Here is a 12,779-nt window from a genome sequence, read left to right as displayed (position 1 = left end):
ATTTCTTCCTCTGTTTTCCGATCCTGTTCGGACTTGAACCGTTGGTTTCCCTCAGCTCCTGGCTTTATTAGGTGATTTCTTTCTGGTGATCCATGGACTTGTAACAATTCCTGTTCACAATTCCAACTTTCCTGTGGATGTTTGACCGGCCTATTGCTTTCCTTTTGAATAGTCTAGAGCCAGAGCAGGGCTGATGAGTTTGTAGCCAAGAAGGGAAGATGGGGGTTTGTTTGTTCAATAACGCTTGAAAGCACAAGTGACCTCTGTATTAAGAAAGCTGCCAGTCTCTGAGTGGACCCATCTGCCTGTAAGGCTCCTTCAGCAGCTAAGGCAAATTGAAGGAGACCAAGGCCTGTTTCTAGCTAGCAGCTTTGTTCCTTACTCCCAAGTGTAGAGAAAACCTTTGATTTCATGGGGATGATTATTTTTATTCTTGCCCAACCAAGGATGAAGCCCAAGAAACAAGAGATCACCCTTTTCAGAAGCACTACAATGGATCACCTTCAGCCCAAACCACTGGGAAGTTTTCTCTGTGTTTTGTTAGAGGCTCTTGGAAATCAATGCTATACAACTTACTTAAAAGGAGAGCACATGAGAAGTGGAAGCAGCATGAATTGAAGCATCGTGGGAAGATGGGAGGGAGATACACTGGATTCTAACTGTGACTCAAAATATATTCTGCTTATATCCTAAAAAACTCATTCACCTTATGAGAAGTTAATTTTTAGTTTACCCAAAACTTGACACTTGATCTTTATTGGTGAGCAAAGAAATGGTGGTGGTGGTGGTGGTGTGTGTGTGAGAGAGAATGAGGGAGCAATGGAGACAGGAAGCTCAGCAACTCAAGGGAAAGATTTGAAATGGGAACAAGAGGACAAGACTTTTATCCCAAAGCCATTGTAAATCTAAAGCAGGATTTATCCTCCCTCATGAAATGAAAATAGAGAAGGCGGGTGAGGTGGGGATCAAGAATAGCAACATTGGAGCCACAAAGACTGTCATGGGCTACTGCAAGTTTGCTAAATTATATGTAAATAGTCTAAATTTTTGACTGAGGTGGCCATGTGTTAATCCCAGACAGAGTATCTGCTTAGCAAAGAAAAGTGAGGGAGAGATTTCTATTTAAAAAAAATCTAATTTGGTTAACAGTGGCCAAAATGTTGAATAAATTAATAATAATATATATTTCCAGGGTAACACTATATCTGTAATGCTTCAGTGCAAAAGGAGATCTGAACGGCTTAGTTCCAGGAGAAAGAAAAATGGTCAAAGACTTTTTCTTCATATTCTACCTCAAGGGATGAAGAAAATGAGTGTAAGACATGTTTTCCAATAATAGGCACCAGGCTTTTTCCTGCTGTCGCATGTATTTTATCCTGCAGATGTTTAGGGAGGGCTATTTTCCATTTTCCTTCTGCCTGCATTCAGATTTGGAGGCACAAGTGTGTCTTGACAAAGCGGGGTCCTCTGTTTCTCCCCATCCTCAAATTGTTGACTGATATGCCGTCTTTTTAAAGTCAAAGTGTCACACCAGCTCCCCTGTGTTTACAGTCTGAATGAAAGAAATACACAATGCTTTATGCTCACTGTAGAAAAGTTCTTTTTTTTTTCCTGTCTCATGATAAAGAAGTTGATAGCTCACAAATTGTGGGACAGGCTGATCCACGACCCCAGTAAACAATCTAGTCCTGATCTCAGTCAAGCTGCAGAATGAAATGGAACAAATTAATTTGCTTTCCATTGCCTGATCGGAAAATGAAAAGCAAACCGAAGAATTTAACATACTAGTTGACACACACTGGGAAATAAGTTTTCTGTAGTAGCACCTGCAGGGATGCTCCTTGGTCAAGAGCTCAGCAAATGACAAAGGGAAATTCTAAAAACACCAAGATGTTGAAATACAGGAATATCTGGAGGGGGAGGGCAACCGTACTACAGCATTGTTAATAGGTCAAAATTCAAAATGTTAGTTTTAGAATAATCTAATGGTTAAAATTACAATTTTGATTACTTTAATTGAGTTTTACATGCTTTTGATGTATCCTTTTTTTCCTATTGAGACTTCAGTTTAGAGGGCTCTTCTAGGCAACAGAAAGTTCCACCCCCTTTCTCCCAGTTTGTTCCCAATCATGGCAAAGAAGCATGGATTTTACCAGGATTTGTATCCAAAGTTTACCAGGGGGGAAAAATCACTTTCTAGAAAAGCATTTGTCTGCAGCAAATCCTTCAAAACTTCGCATGAACATGCAAGAAATCATTTTTCCTGCTGGAGTGCTTCTGTGAGTATTTTTTTTCCCATTCTGCTAATTGACTATATGCTTCTATCCAGCTCTGAGAACTACGAACTTTTCTATGAACTTTTGAAATTAAAGTTCTTATTTTCAATCATTTTTTCCTTCTTGCTTTTTGGCCTTTTGGCTGAAACATTCTTCAATATGATTAAATCTGTTATTAGTTTTACTTTCATGAATTTTAAAAGCAGTGCAAGGATCTGTTTGTATGTGAAAATCAGAATTAGTTTTTGTGTGGTGGAATAGACAACCTGGTATCCTCCACATGTGTTGGGCTAAGATTCCATTTAGCCCCAGCCAGTATACCCAATGTAAATAGATGATGGAAATTCTAGTCCAAAACATCTGGAAGACAGCAGATTGCCTGTCCTTGTAGTGCAGTAAGGTGCTTGCGGTGTTGAACAAAACAGGCTCCATAAAGTATTCATTGGCCTTTTGTGTGGTTAAGCTAACCTATTTCAGAGGGTTATCGTGAGGAATTTTAAAAATGGCAGAAACATGTACATCATCTTGAGTTCCTCAGAGGAACAGGTGGAGTATTTATGTAATAATTAAATGTACATTTGTTAAGTGGATGCAGATAAAGAGCAGGATGAGCATCAGCTGCTATATAAAAAAACAATGATGGAAGCCTACAATTCAGTTTGCACACAGTGACTTGTCTCCTGACATTTTTGTAACTCTCTGTGTCAAAAAGTACCAACAAGATAAAACACCACATAATGTTGCAGAACAATAAATAATGAAAGCTGGGATCTGAAGCTATGAAATTACTCGGTGGGTTTAGACAAACCACTATTATTTCAGACTCATGTTTGCCTCCCAACAGTCATATGGGGGTAGTAATTGTCAGAGATTGGGCAAGTGGCCATGCTAGCTTGTATAGAGCATGGAGTAAAGGGAAAAAAATCGGCTCTTGCTCTCTTTGTCTTTAAAATGTAATATCAGAATGTAGCTTGTTGGAAATTCCTACTTTTACAGTCCAGGGGTCTTCAAACTATGGCCCGTGGGCCACATCTGGCCCGCCTTGCCTTTTTATCCAGCCTGGCAGGGGGTGCAGGCAGGTGGGTGGGAGTGCATGCATATGCATGCATGCGTGCACAATTTCCTTCAGCCCTCAAAAATGTGGAGTATGTATGATATGGCCCTCAAGCTGAAACGTTTGGAGACCCCTGTTCTTCACAATGGCTGAAATCCAGTTGGCACAACTTTCCTAGGCAAAATTGGTGGTGATATCATCACCCAGTAATGATCATGTTTATTTTGACTTGATTAAAAATTGCCTATCTCTTTCCCCCCACCTCTGAGATTCCAAGGTTCTCTTTCACCTTGAAGAAGCTTTTGGGAGCCTCAAGGTGAGGGAGGAATTTTAATATCTAAAAATCACCACTGGATCAACAGTAGTGATCCCAATACAGTGACTGGACCACTGGCAGTGATTTCCAGATATTACAGTTTCCCCGCCCACTGTCCTCAAGCTTCTGAAGGCAAAAAGAATCCCTAAGGGGTCTTCAAACAAGAGGGAGGGTGCAGGAAATTTTAAATCAACTAAAAATGAAGAGTAACATTGCAGGTGATGTCATCATCACCATTTACGTCCAGTGGAATTGCACCAACTGGGTTTCAGTCAATGAGTAAATGCGCAGGAGCCCTGTCTTCCTTTTCTTCTAGCCATCCCAGATTTCAGAAGGAATGCAGAAATAAACTGGATCCAATCCCTCTTCTGCCAGGAAATCATGAGGCTGCTTTGGCTATCAGCCAAAAGTTTCTGTTTGGAATCATTGTCAACTATGCCAGTAAGTATGTTTACTCATAAGTAAGTTCAATTACATTCCGTGAGACTTACACCATGATAGGTGTTCTGAAGATACAGAGTTCAGGCTGCAACCTGATACACGTGTGTGTGGGAGTAAGTTTCACTGAAATGAGTGTGTGTACAAAAAAAGGCATGCATAGCATTGCAGTTTTCACTTTGTTGGAACTAAGCAGATGTGGGTGCTTAGATGAGAGACCAGGTGAAAACGCCAGGTACAATCTCCCTTGTACCTGGTGGAAGAAAAACAATTCCTGGCAACATACAGCGAGGCACTTGGAGAGTTGCAAGACTTTCTGAGTTCAATGAACATGGGATGGTAACATTTCTGCTAGGAAGCTCAAGTGTAATAGTAATGGTGTCAACCTTAAGCTGCAGCTGGTCTTCTCAAGAGGAAGAACAGTGGCTACAGAGCAGTAAGAGAGTTATGGTTCCATCTCTCATAAGAACTGGGCAACAACAGAATTAGGCTACCAAGATGAGGGATGAGCACAATGATGCAGAGATGAAAAAAAAAATACTTTTCTGAATTATGAGCTTTCAAAACCTCAGAACTAATATGGCCAGCAGCCATGCTGGATCTGAGATTCTGGAATCTGTAGTCCACAAAACCCGCCACTCTTCCCATCTCTAGAATAACACAGAAGTCAGATGAGAGGCAGAATCACGTTGCTGGGCCTTCATACTTCCAAGCTAGTTACTCAACTCCTGTGTATTTGATGGACAGGAAAGACAGTGAGGGAGCAAAGCACATAGAAATTCCTACTGTTCCCTCTAATCAGCAATTCGCTTCCTATTGTTTGATGATTGTGGAGGCCTGGAGGATGAAACTCTGTAAGTCAAATAGGCATCCCATGCAGATCAAAGGTTCCTATCCTCAGAATTTACAAAAGGTACTTTTTAGGACTACAGTTCCCAGAATTCCCCAGAGGCTACACTGCCTAGATCATTATGGGAGTTGTGCAAAAATCTAGTGCTAAAGAAGAACCTCCAGATTTTGTTGCTCCAGGTTCCTTAAGCCACTCTAGCCTGATAAGTAGTGAGATAATTTGGGAAAATAGTTGCTTGGGATGGCCAAAGCTTCACCAGCCCCGTTCTGTGTAAAGTTGTCCTACAACCATGCCATGCCAGTTTCAATGTCTAAGTGAGGGAATCAATAAAAGGATTTCTATGACAATGTGGTAGAAAGAACTTATTTGTCTGGGACTACTTCCCCTGGGCTGGCTGATAGATCTCTGAGTAAATGATGGGTTCTTTCAGCACATAGCAGGATAGCACATAGCCTTCTGAAGCAGACTCACTTTTCAACTGGATTGACAAAAAATCAGAACTTGGGCACTATTCCTGGCTTATCAAGGACACAGCTATAAAAATTCACAGATTCTCCTGGGCACCATGGCCAGCATAAGGGACTCTGAGAGCTGTGATTCAAGAAAATGTTTTTCCAAGCTCTGCTCACCCCTAATCTATCGCAGTCATCTCAAACTGCCTGGAATATGGTGACTGACACCATATTCCAGGCAGTTTGAAATCTGGTTCAAACACTTCTTGTTGCCCATGTAACTACAGGTGGTGGCATTGCTATGCAGCCAGGATCAGATAGAAACCTGTTGTATGAATGGCCACATCCCTATGCAGCTGGGATGATGGACACATAGCCATTGCACTCCTTATACAATTGGGTAGCTTTCCTTTCCTTTCCGTTCATGGTCGTTATTTGTCTAACTGTTTCATGCAATTAATTGGGAGCTGGCAAAAGTTCAGTAGTGCACATGCTTTGCCTATAGAAATGTCCCATACCCAATACTTGGCATTGGGCTAGATGGGAATAGTAGTGGTCTTGCTTACACTTGGAAAAATTGTGAAATGAGCAGTTACCCCCACTGATTCTTGCTGAGAGCGGGGTCCAGTATGGCCCTCTGCATTCCCATGAACAATTGCAAAAGGTCTCCACAAGTGTTGGAACTGAGCTACAGCAAAAACAGTACATATTGAAATCGATAAGCATCCATTCAACTCATGTTCTCAACATGCCACACAGCCTGGGCAAATTGCCACTCTGGAAGGACAAGACACTGCACCTGTATGAGAGCTCTCCCACAGCTGGGTTTTGCTGTAGGCAAAGCTGTGTAGTTGAACACTTAGAAATCTTATTTCTTGTACTACACTTCCCAGAATCCTTCATTTAGCATTGCCAGCTAGCTGGGGAATTCTGCGAGTTGTAATTCAACAAAGTAAGCTTTTCAAGCTCTAAGTGTGACTATACACCTCTTAAATCAATGGTAAGACTCCTGCTGATTTTCCTTGATTGGGCCAGTGGCTTTAGCCATTTAGCACAGACTTGCCCCATCCTTTTCTTTCCCTCTACTCTTTCTTTGTGCTTCTTTCTTACATCCTTTCTTAGAAAGAAAAACAACAACAACACACAATGTCCATGCACCATTATAGAATTTGAGCCAACATCAGAGCAAACATTTAGAAGAGTAGGGTAGTCAGAAAACAAATTTAAAAAAAAACAGAGCAAAACATAACAAGCTGAACCTTTGCCAGCAGTACATCTTTATTTCACTGCTCTCCACCCCAACCCCGCTATACATTTCATCTCTATTTACATTTGCAGAAGAAAGTCTGTGGTACAAGGTAACTTAGTCTCTTGCAGCGATATATAAATGTGCCCTACACAGATACTCTTGGGCACTACCTGACCTTGGAGAAGGTGTTCTGTAGCTTTACGAACAAGATGATGGGGAGTCCAAAGGTGTGGCAGCACTGGAAGCGTAAAAGTTCTACATTTCTCTGTGCATAGGTCTTAAAAGTCACAGGAATCCTCTTTGGGAAACAAGCTGGCAATCCCAGATGTAGGCTATAGCACAGATGGATGCTGGTGGCCAGTTGGCAGACTGAATGAGCCTGGGTGGGAATGGCCAATCAGGTTGAGGTAGTGGCGGTCCAGACCTTGTACTGATGACAAGAAAGTGCTGCGCTGCTGCCCAGGGCTAGTGAGGGGCATGGCAGGATTGGGAAGGTAAGGAAGACCAGGGTTCCTGGCAGAGCTGTGCCAGGAAAAGTGCCCATGTCCAGCTCCCTGCTGGAAAAGAGGATCGTTAGTGCTGTGTCCCAAACAGTCTGGAGCTGGTGGGAGCTGGTATGAAAGGTCTGGCTCCGGCAGAGATCCCAGCGAGGTAAAGATGGGTTCAGTGACAAAGCGGGCTTTAGACTGCAGGAAAGCCAGAATCCGAGCATATTTGGTATCCTTGGTCTCCATCCGCTCCACTGTGGTCAGGTAGTGAACAAGGTTCTTCATGCATTCATGGTAGCCGTAGTGAAAGTAGTTGGCAAACTCAGCAAGAAGCTCTGCTGGAAGGAAGGAAGGAAGGAAATTCCATTAGAGCTTTGCATTGGACCAGAAGGGACCAGAACATCCCATCTAAAATCTATATGATCTTCATACAGTACATTCCTCTTGCAGCAAACAGATAAGAAATGTCTTTAGTCTAGTCTATCAATCTAATCTGTCTAGGAGCAGACTTCAAAAACTGGCAGTTTCTATGTGCTGGTACATTGAAGGAGGTCTCTGAGTTGGTCAAAGGGGGGGGGGTGAGAACAGAGGGCACTCTGTGGAAGGCAATGAAATATGACCAATATCTTATTCAATCTACAGAGAGTAGCAGCTCTGCTGCTCCACTATTAAGCAAGCCAAAGATTGCCCACTGCAACTAAAAGGGCTTCTGTTTGCACAAGGAGGTACCAGATAACTCCTTGCTCAAGCTAAGCAAAAACCCAATCATTTGCACAATGGTAGTTGCATGGGATGTGGATTCAAACCATTGATTAAAAATAGCCAGCAGACTAGGCAAAATCTGAATGATCCTTCATAGTCGTACATGTGGACACTATGCACCAAAACAGGTTTGTCAAATGTAACGTAATGTTCCACATAACTGATAAAATATAATCCAGAAGGCTTGTGCCACTGAAAATATGATTCAATAACTACTACCAAACTCTTCACACACAGACATACGCACACTTTTTTTTTAACTAGACATAACAAATACTGCCCTGATGGATCAATCCAACCAAAGCATCTTGTCTCCAATATAGTGCAGAATCTTAGCCATCAGGCAAGGCACAATGAGTTCTGTCTTAATATTGGTCTTCTGCACCAAACAGTCAGGAATACTCTGAATGCAGTAGTTTGTTTTCCACTAATTTATTTATTTATTTACTTGTTAAAGAAAGAATTCATTACTCTCCATTTCAAATTATGAGACCACTGATCCACTGGTTCATTCCCCACCATGCTCGGCCTCCTGAAAATTAAGCAGTGAGGTGGCTGCTTTGGGCAGCAGGGGTGGAGGGGTGGCCAGTGGCAGCCCAAACAGAGTGATGTGTCCCCATTCCTAGGTTCCCTTAAGGCTTTATCCTTTATCTTTGGCAATGCAGGCTGGGGATTCTGGAAATTGCAGTCCAAAACATCTGGAGCACCAAAGGTTCGGCACCCCACAAGTGAACCAATTGCTCTTCCTCAGATTCTTCTGCACCCAGAAGGAGAAGCCAGGGGATTTTCTCCTTCACTCTAGGCAGCAAAATATCTATTTTAAAAACCCTTAATTATAGGGCCACAGACCCGAATTAACAGCAAAATATCTTAGGCTGGACCTGACGGAGGTAGAACTTTTTTTTTTATCCCGACATTACAGGTGGGGAACTGAGAGCGACCACATTGCCCGTGGCTCCAGAGCACGCTAGACCAGACCAGCTCTCTCAAGATTCACAGAATCTCTCCTAATGAAGCTTATTCTGTTTCTTTCCGCCCCACGGGTGGCTAGAAATCCATATTTCAACGCCTGAGGTTTGCCCCTAAAAGACAAAGGTGACGTACAGCCCAGATCACTCCCCAGCGCCTGGCCAGCAGCTACGCGGGGTGTCTCCGTGCGCTCGCCTCCTCGCCCGCCCGCCCGCCCGCCAAGCGCAGAGAGCGCAGCGCCACCGAAGAGCGCGCCTACCCTTTTCTCTTCCCCGAGGGAAATCCGCGGAATGAAGGGCTCTCAAGTACTGGACGGTCATCTCCAAAATCTCTGCTTTCTCCAGCTTGCCGGAACTCTGAAATGTGTCAAAAGAGAAGCAAAACGTCAAAGAGGTTCTGACATCCGTTAAGAGTTAAAAAGTACAAAGCGCAGCGCAGAGAGGGAAGAAAAGCCCTGACTGTTTGATTCGTGGCATGCCCCCAAATGGCTGTTTCGCACTGCAGTCATCAGGATCTCCTCTTGCGATCGGAACCGCTAGTTCCTCTTCCCCACCCCACCCTACCCCACCTCAGTCCCGACGGGGCGGGAGGAGAAACAGGAGCCACCACGCAAGCCAAGAAGCCACGCACAACTTGGGTACATCGGTGTCTCACTCGTCTGACAAGACGCGTTCCGTTTTCTGCCCCAGAGATAACATGCCCAGACACACCTACCTGTTTTGCCAAAGCCATGGGCACCGTTTTCCCGAGCTCGTTGAGACAGCGGTTGATCCGATCCCTCCTTCTCTTCTCGATCACTTTGTGAGAAATCGGGATCCTCTAGAAAAGACATCCAAGGTACACGATGAAACACACGTGCCGAATGACAAGAACTCGCAGGGGAGCAGCGCACCGAAATGCAAAGAGCTCCCACGCCCCTCCGGTTTCTTGCCATCCCGCCTAAATCTCTCCTTGAACAGCAGGGCACTTACCTGCCCTTCAACCACCCACCTTTCTAAGGTTCTCCTCTGCACTGTTTTACAAAGGCAGGGACACGTGAATCCCCAGTATCAATCAAACCTACAGGTAACACGTCGGAGATCAAAGAAAGACCTCCTCCAAAACTATTTTTTTTCCAGTAGCAGCCCTGCAAACGGGAGACCAGGTGATCATGCCCTTAGGTTCACGGTGGGGCAGAATCCTAAAAAGAGGGCAAAACCTCAGAGCCGTGTGGAGAGGTCAGAAACTTTAAGAAGAACTGTGACACGACCAAAGAGAGGAAAAGGCCTCCTTCGGCATCCTGAACACCTTTAGGCTCCCCACCACTTCTTTTTTTGCTTCTTTGGGCTCTCGGGCAGAGCTTCCTCCCCTGCCGTTCTCACAAACCCAAAGGCTGAGATCCTGCTGCTCTGGGGCACCCCCTCTTTGGGCGCCGTGCGCGGGCCACGGGGACCGCGGGTGCTCTCCAACTCACTTTCCGTTCCTTTAGCTTGGAGGCCATCTGGGCGAGAAGCTGCTGGGCAAAAACGAGCAGAAGGCACCCCAGTGTCCTCCCTGAGAAGTAGCTCAGGTGGATTGCGGAGCCCTCACTTCCAAGTGGCGGTTTATAAAGCGATCATTTCTGAAGGAAAGGCAAGTGGCGGGGCGGGGGGGCGGCGGCGAGATGATATTTATGGCTAGGCTTATTCCACAGGATTAGGGAAAGCAGCCTTCGGAGAAGGCATGCATTAAAGATCAGGGTTGTTTTTTTTTTTAATGGGTGTATGTTCTCGTGTGCCCCCCCCCGGTAGTCTGGGGGGTGGGATGGGGTGGACGACAGATCAGTTTTGTAACTCCACGTGGCCCTTCAAAGGACACGTGATTGCCCCCCCCCGCGCCCGAAGAGTATTTGCATGGCAACCGGGCATCGCGCGGCTGAGGGAGCAGTGAGATGAGCGCAGGGGCGCGCTGGCCGCCAGTGAAACACAAGCTCCCTTTTTCTGAAGGCCCAAAACGCCCGGTCGGTCTCTCACACGACCGCCTGTTTACAAATCCCAGGCACCCCACACCCCCTCCCTACTGTCACCGCCGCCCCCCTTCCCTGTCCAAGCGCTGACTGCATTTTAAAGCCTGTCCAGAGTCATTAAAGTAATTAAGTAAGCCCTTAATAGGCTGTTCCGCCCAGTTCAAGGAAGAGCCCTTGGAGACGGAGTGGGCCCGTTTGTTCTCAAGCTTTTCTCACACGACTTGGTGACACGTCTATCTTTATGAGAGATGGCAGCGAGGCTTTTTTGTTTTTCCTCCGCTTTATGTGGCGGGGACACCCCGGCAGGTGTGGGGGCTTGGAGGCTGGCACAAGAGTTCTCCCCCTCCACCTTTCTTTAAAAAATTCCTCCCCTCCCCTCCGCAGACTCAGGGAGGCTCCCTCAGACCTTTGGCACACGACGGTCCTTTTTTGTGTGGTGTGTGTATCTCGAGCTTGTTATTTTATCCTCCTCCTCCCCGCACACCCATTGGAGAGGCTCAATTTGTAGCCTATTATCCTATAGGAAAATGTCCCATTGAAAAGTGTGAATGGTTTCATTGGGCCTAAATTTTAATAATGCGGGTCAAAGAAAAGAGGGGCAAAATAAAGAGGAGATCGCAGCTGGTCTGAAAGTGCTTTATGCGGTGTCACCTGCAAGAGGGGTCGCCTACAGACCCCCCTATTCATTTGCCTAATTTTGGTCAATTTAACAAACTTCAGGAGAAATTATAGTGGCATTGTTAGGGAGGGTAAAGCTTTCTGATCGAATTAACAGCATGTTTTGATCCGGTAAATGTCATTAGAAAGAAAGAAACAATCGCGTTTAAAGGGGCTTGGAGTGAAATGCGCCAAGTGGAGACGCCAAAGCGCAACGCTCACAAAGGGAGCAAGTAACTGCCACAGGGAACTTTTGTACACGGACATTACTGAAGTTTTTACACAAAAAGGCATTATTTCATACTTGAATACGTCTAATCCAACAATTGTCTATTTTCTGCAAACATATTTTCACAGCATTGTTAACTTTTTTCCTAGGGCCTCTGTTCTGTGGCAGCCGCGCTCCTCGCCTTGAGAGCGCAACGGGCTCTCTTTTTGGGGGGCAACACATTTGTCCCGGGGGGGCTGAGGGGGGAAATAATGGAGCGTGGGGAAGTTGCTCGCTTTCTTTTGAATGGCTTGAAGAGGAAAATATCGAAAACACACAAACAGGAACTTGAGGAACTCAGCTTTAAAAAGAGGGTGTATCCTTTGCCTCTCCAAAGCTTTGGAGCGCATTTTCGTGCTTCTTTCAAAACTTTCTTTAGCACTTCCTTAATTAGTTACATAGGGACACCCCCGCCCCCAAAGTATGCCAATTTGCACACTGACTATCAGAATAACAAATGCAACTCAAAGTGTGACTGTAGTTTACACGTTTAAATAAAAACATCACTTCGACTTTGGAGATGCGTGCCAATGTATCCACATTTTAATCCTTAACTGTGGTGGAAGCGGTGCATTCGTCAGAGAAATATTAGGAACGTGGTTTTTGATTTCAGAGCTGAAATTTCGAGGGTAGTTTCTGCAAACTCTTTACTTTCAAATAAGATTGATTTTTTTTCCTCCCCTATTTTTTTCTTTATTTTATTAGTTGAGCTATGAAGAATAACATCGTTCGATCTCTCCTGAAATATTGGTTTGGTTTGGTGCTACTTTCTTTCCTTTTTAAAACATTTCTCTTTTGGCTTGTGGCAGCGGCAACATGCAAATTCACATTCCTGTCTCATGGCAGGACTGTTTAAAGAGATCTCGCTTCTTGATGTTTTGTCTGCAACTTGTTTTGTCTGCAACCTGATGGATGACTAAACAAACCAGTACAAAATGGTTCTCAGAAACTGTGCGTGTCTTGCACGGTCCAAGCGGGGGACGCTCCTGAGTGTTGTTCTGCTTGCGAGAGATACC

General features: G+C 44.7%; 1 protein-coding gene across 2 annotated transcripts; it reads right to left on the bottom strand.

The window, feature by feature from the left end:
* Positions 1 to 584: 584 nt before the first annotated feature.
* On the bottom strand, positions 585 to 10,816 carry HELT (helt bHLH transcription factor). 2 transcript variants are annotated; one of them, XM_073002315.2, is made up of 3 exons: positions 9,569 to 10,816; positions 9,114 to 9,210; positions 585 to 7,461 (listed from the first exon to the last, which is right to left on the bottom strand). In XM_073002315.2, the coding sequence occupies exons 1-3, from the start codon at positions 9,584 to 9,586 to the stop codon at positions 6,968 to 6,970; spliced, it is 609 nt and encodes a 202-aa protein (XP_072858416.2). In that variant the 5' UTR covers positions 9,587 to 10,816; the 3' UTR covers positions 585 to 6,967. The 2 variants fall into 2 exon arrangements, with proteins under 2 accessions (XP_072858416.2, XP_072858417.2); XM_073002316.2 differs by having other exon boundaries at positions 585 to 7,458.
* Between the last annotated feature and the right edge of the window lie 1,963 nt (positions 10,817 to 12,779).

This window comes from Pogona vitticeps, chromosome 5 (genome assembly GCF_051106095.1).
Source record: "Pogona vitticeps strain Pit_001003342236 chromosome 5, PviZW2.1, whole genome shotgun sequence".
Taxonomy (NCBI): domain Eukaryota; kingdom Metazoa; phylum Chordata; class Lepidosauria; order Squamata; family Agamidae; genus Pogona; species Pogona vitticeps.
This window is presented reverse-complemented; position numbering and strand designations above follow the sequence as displayed.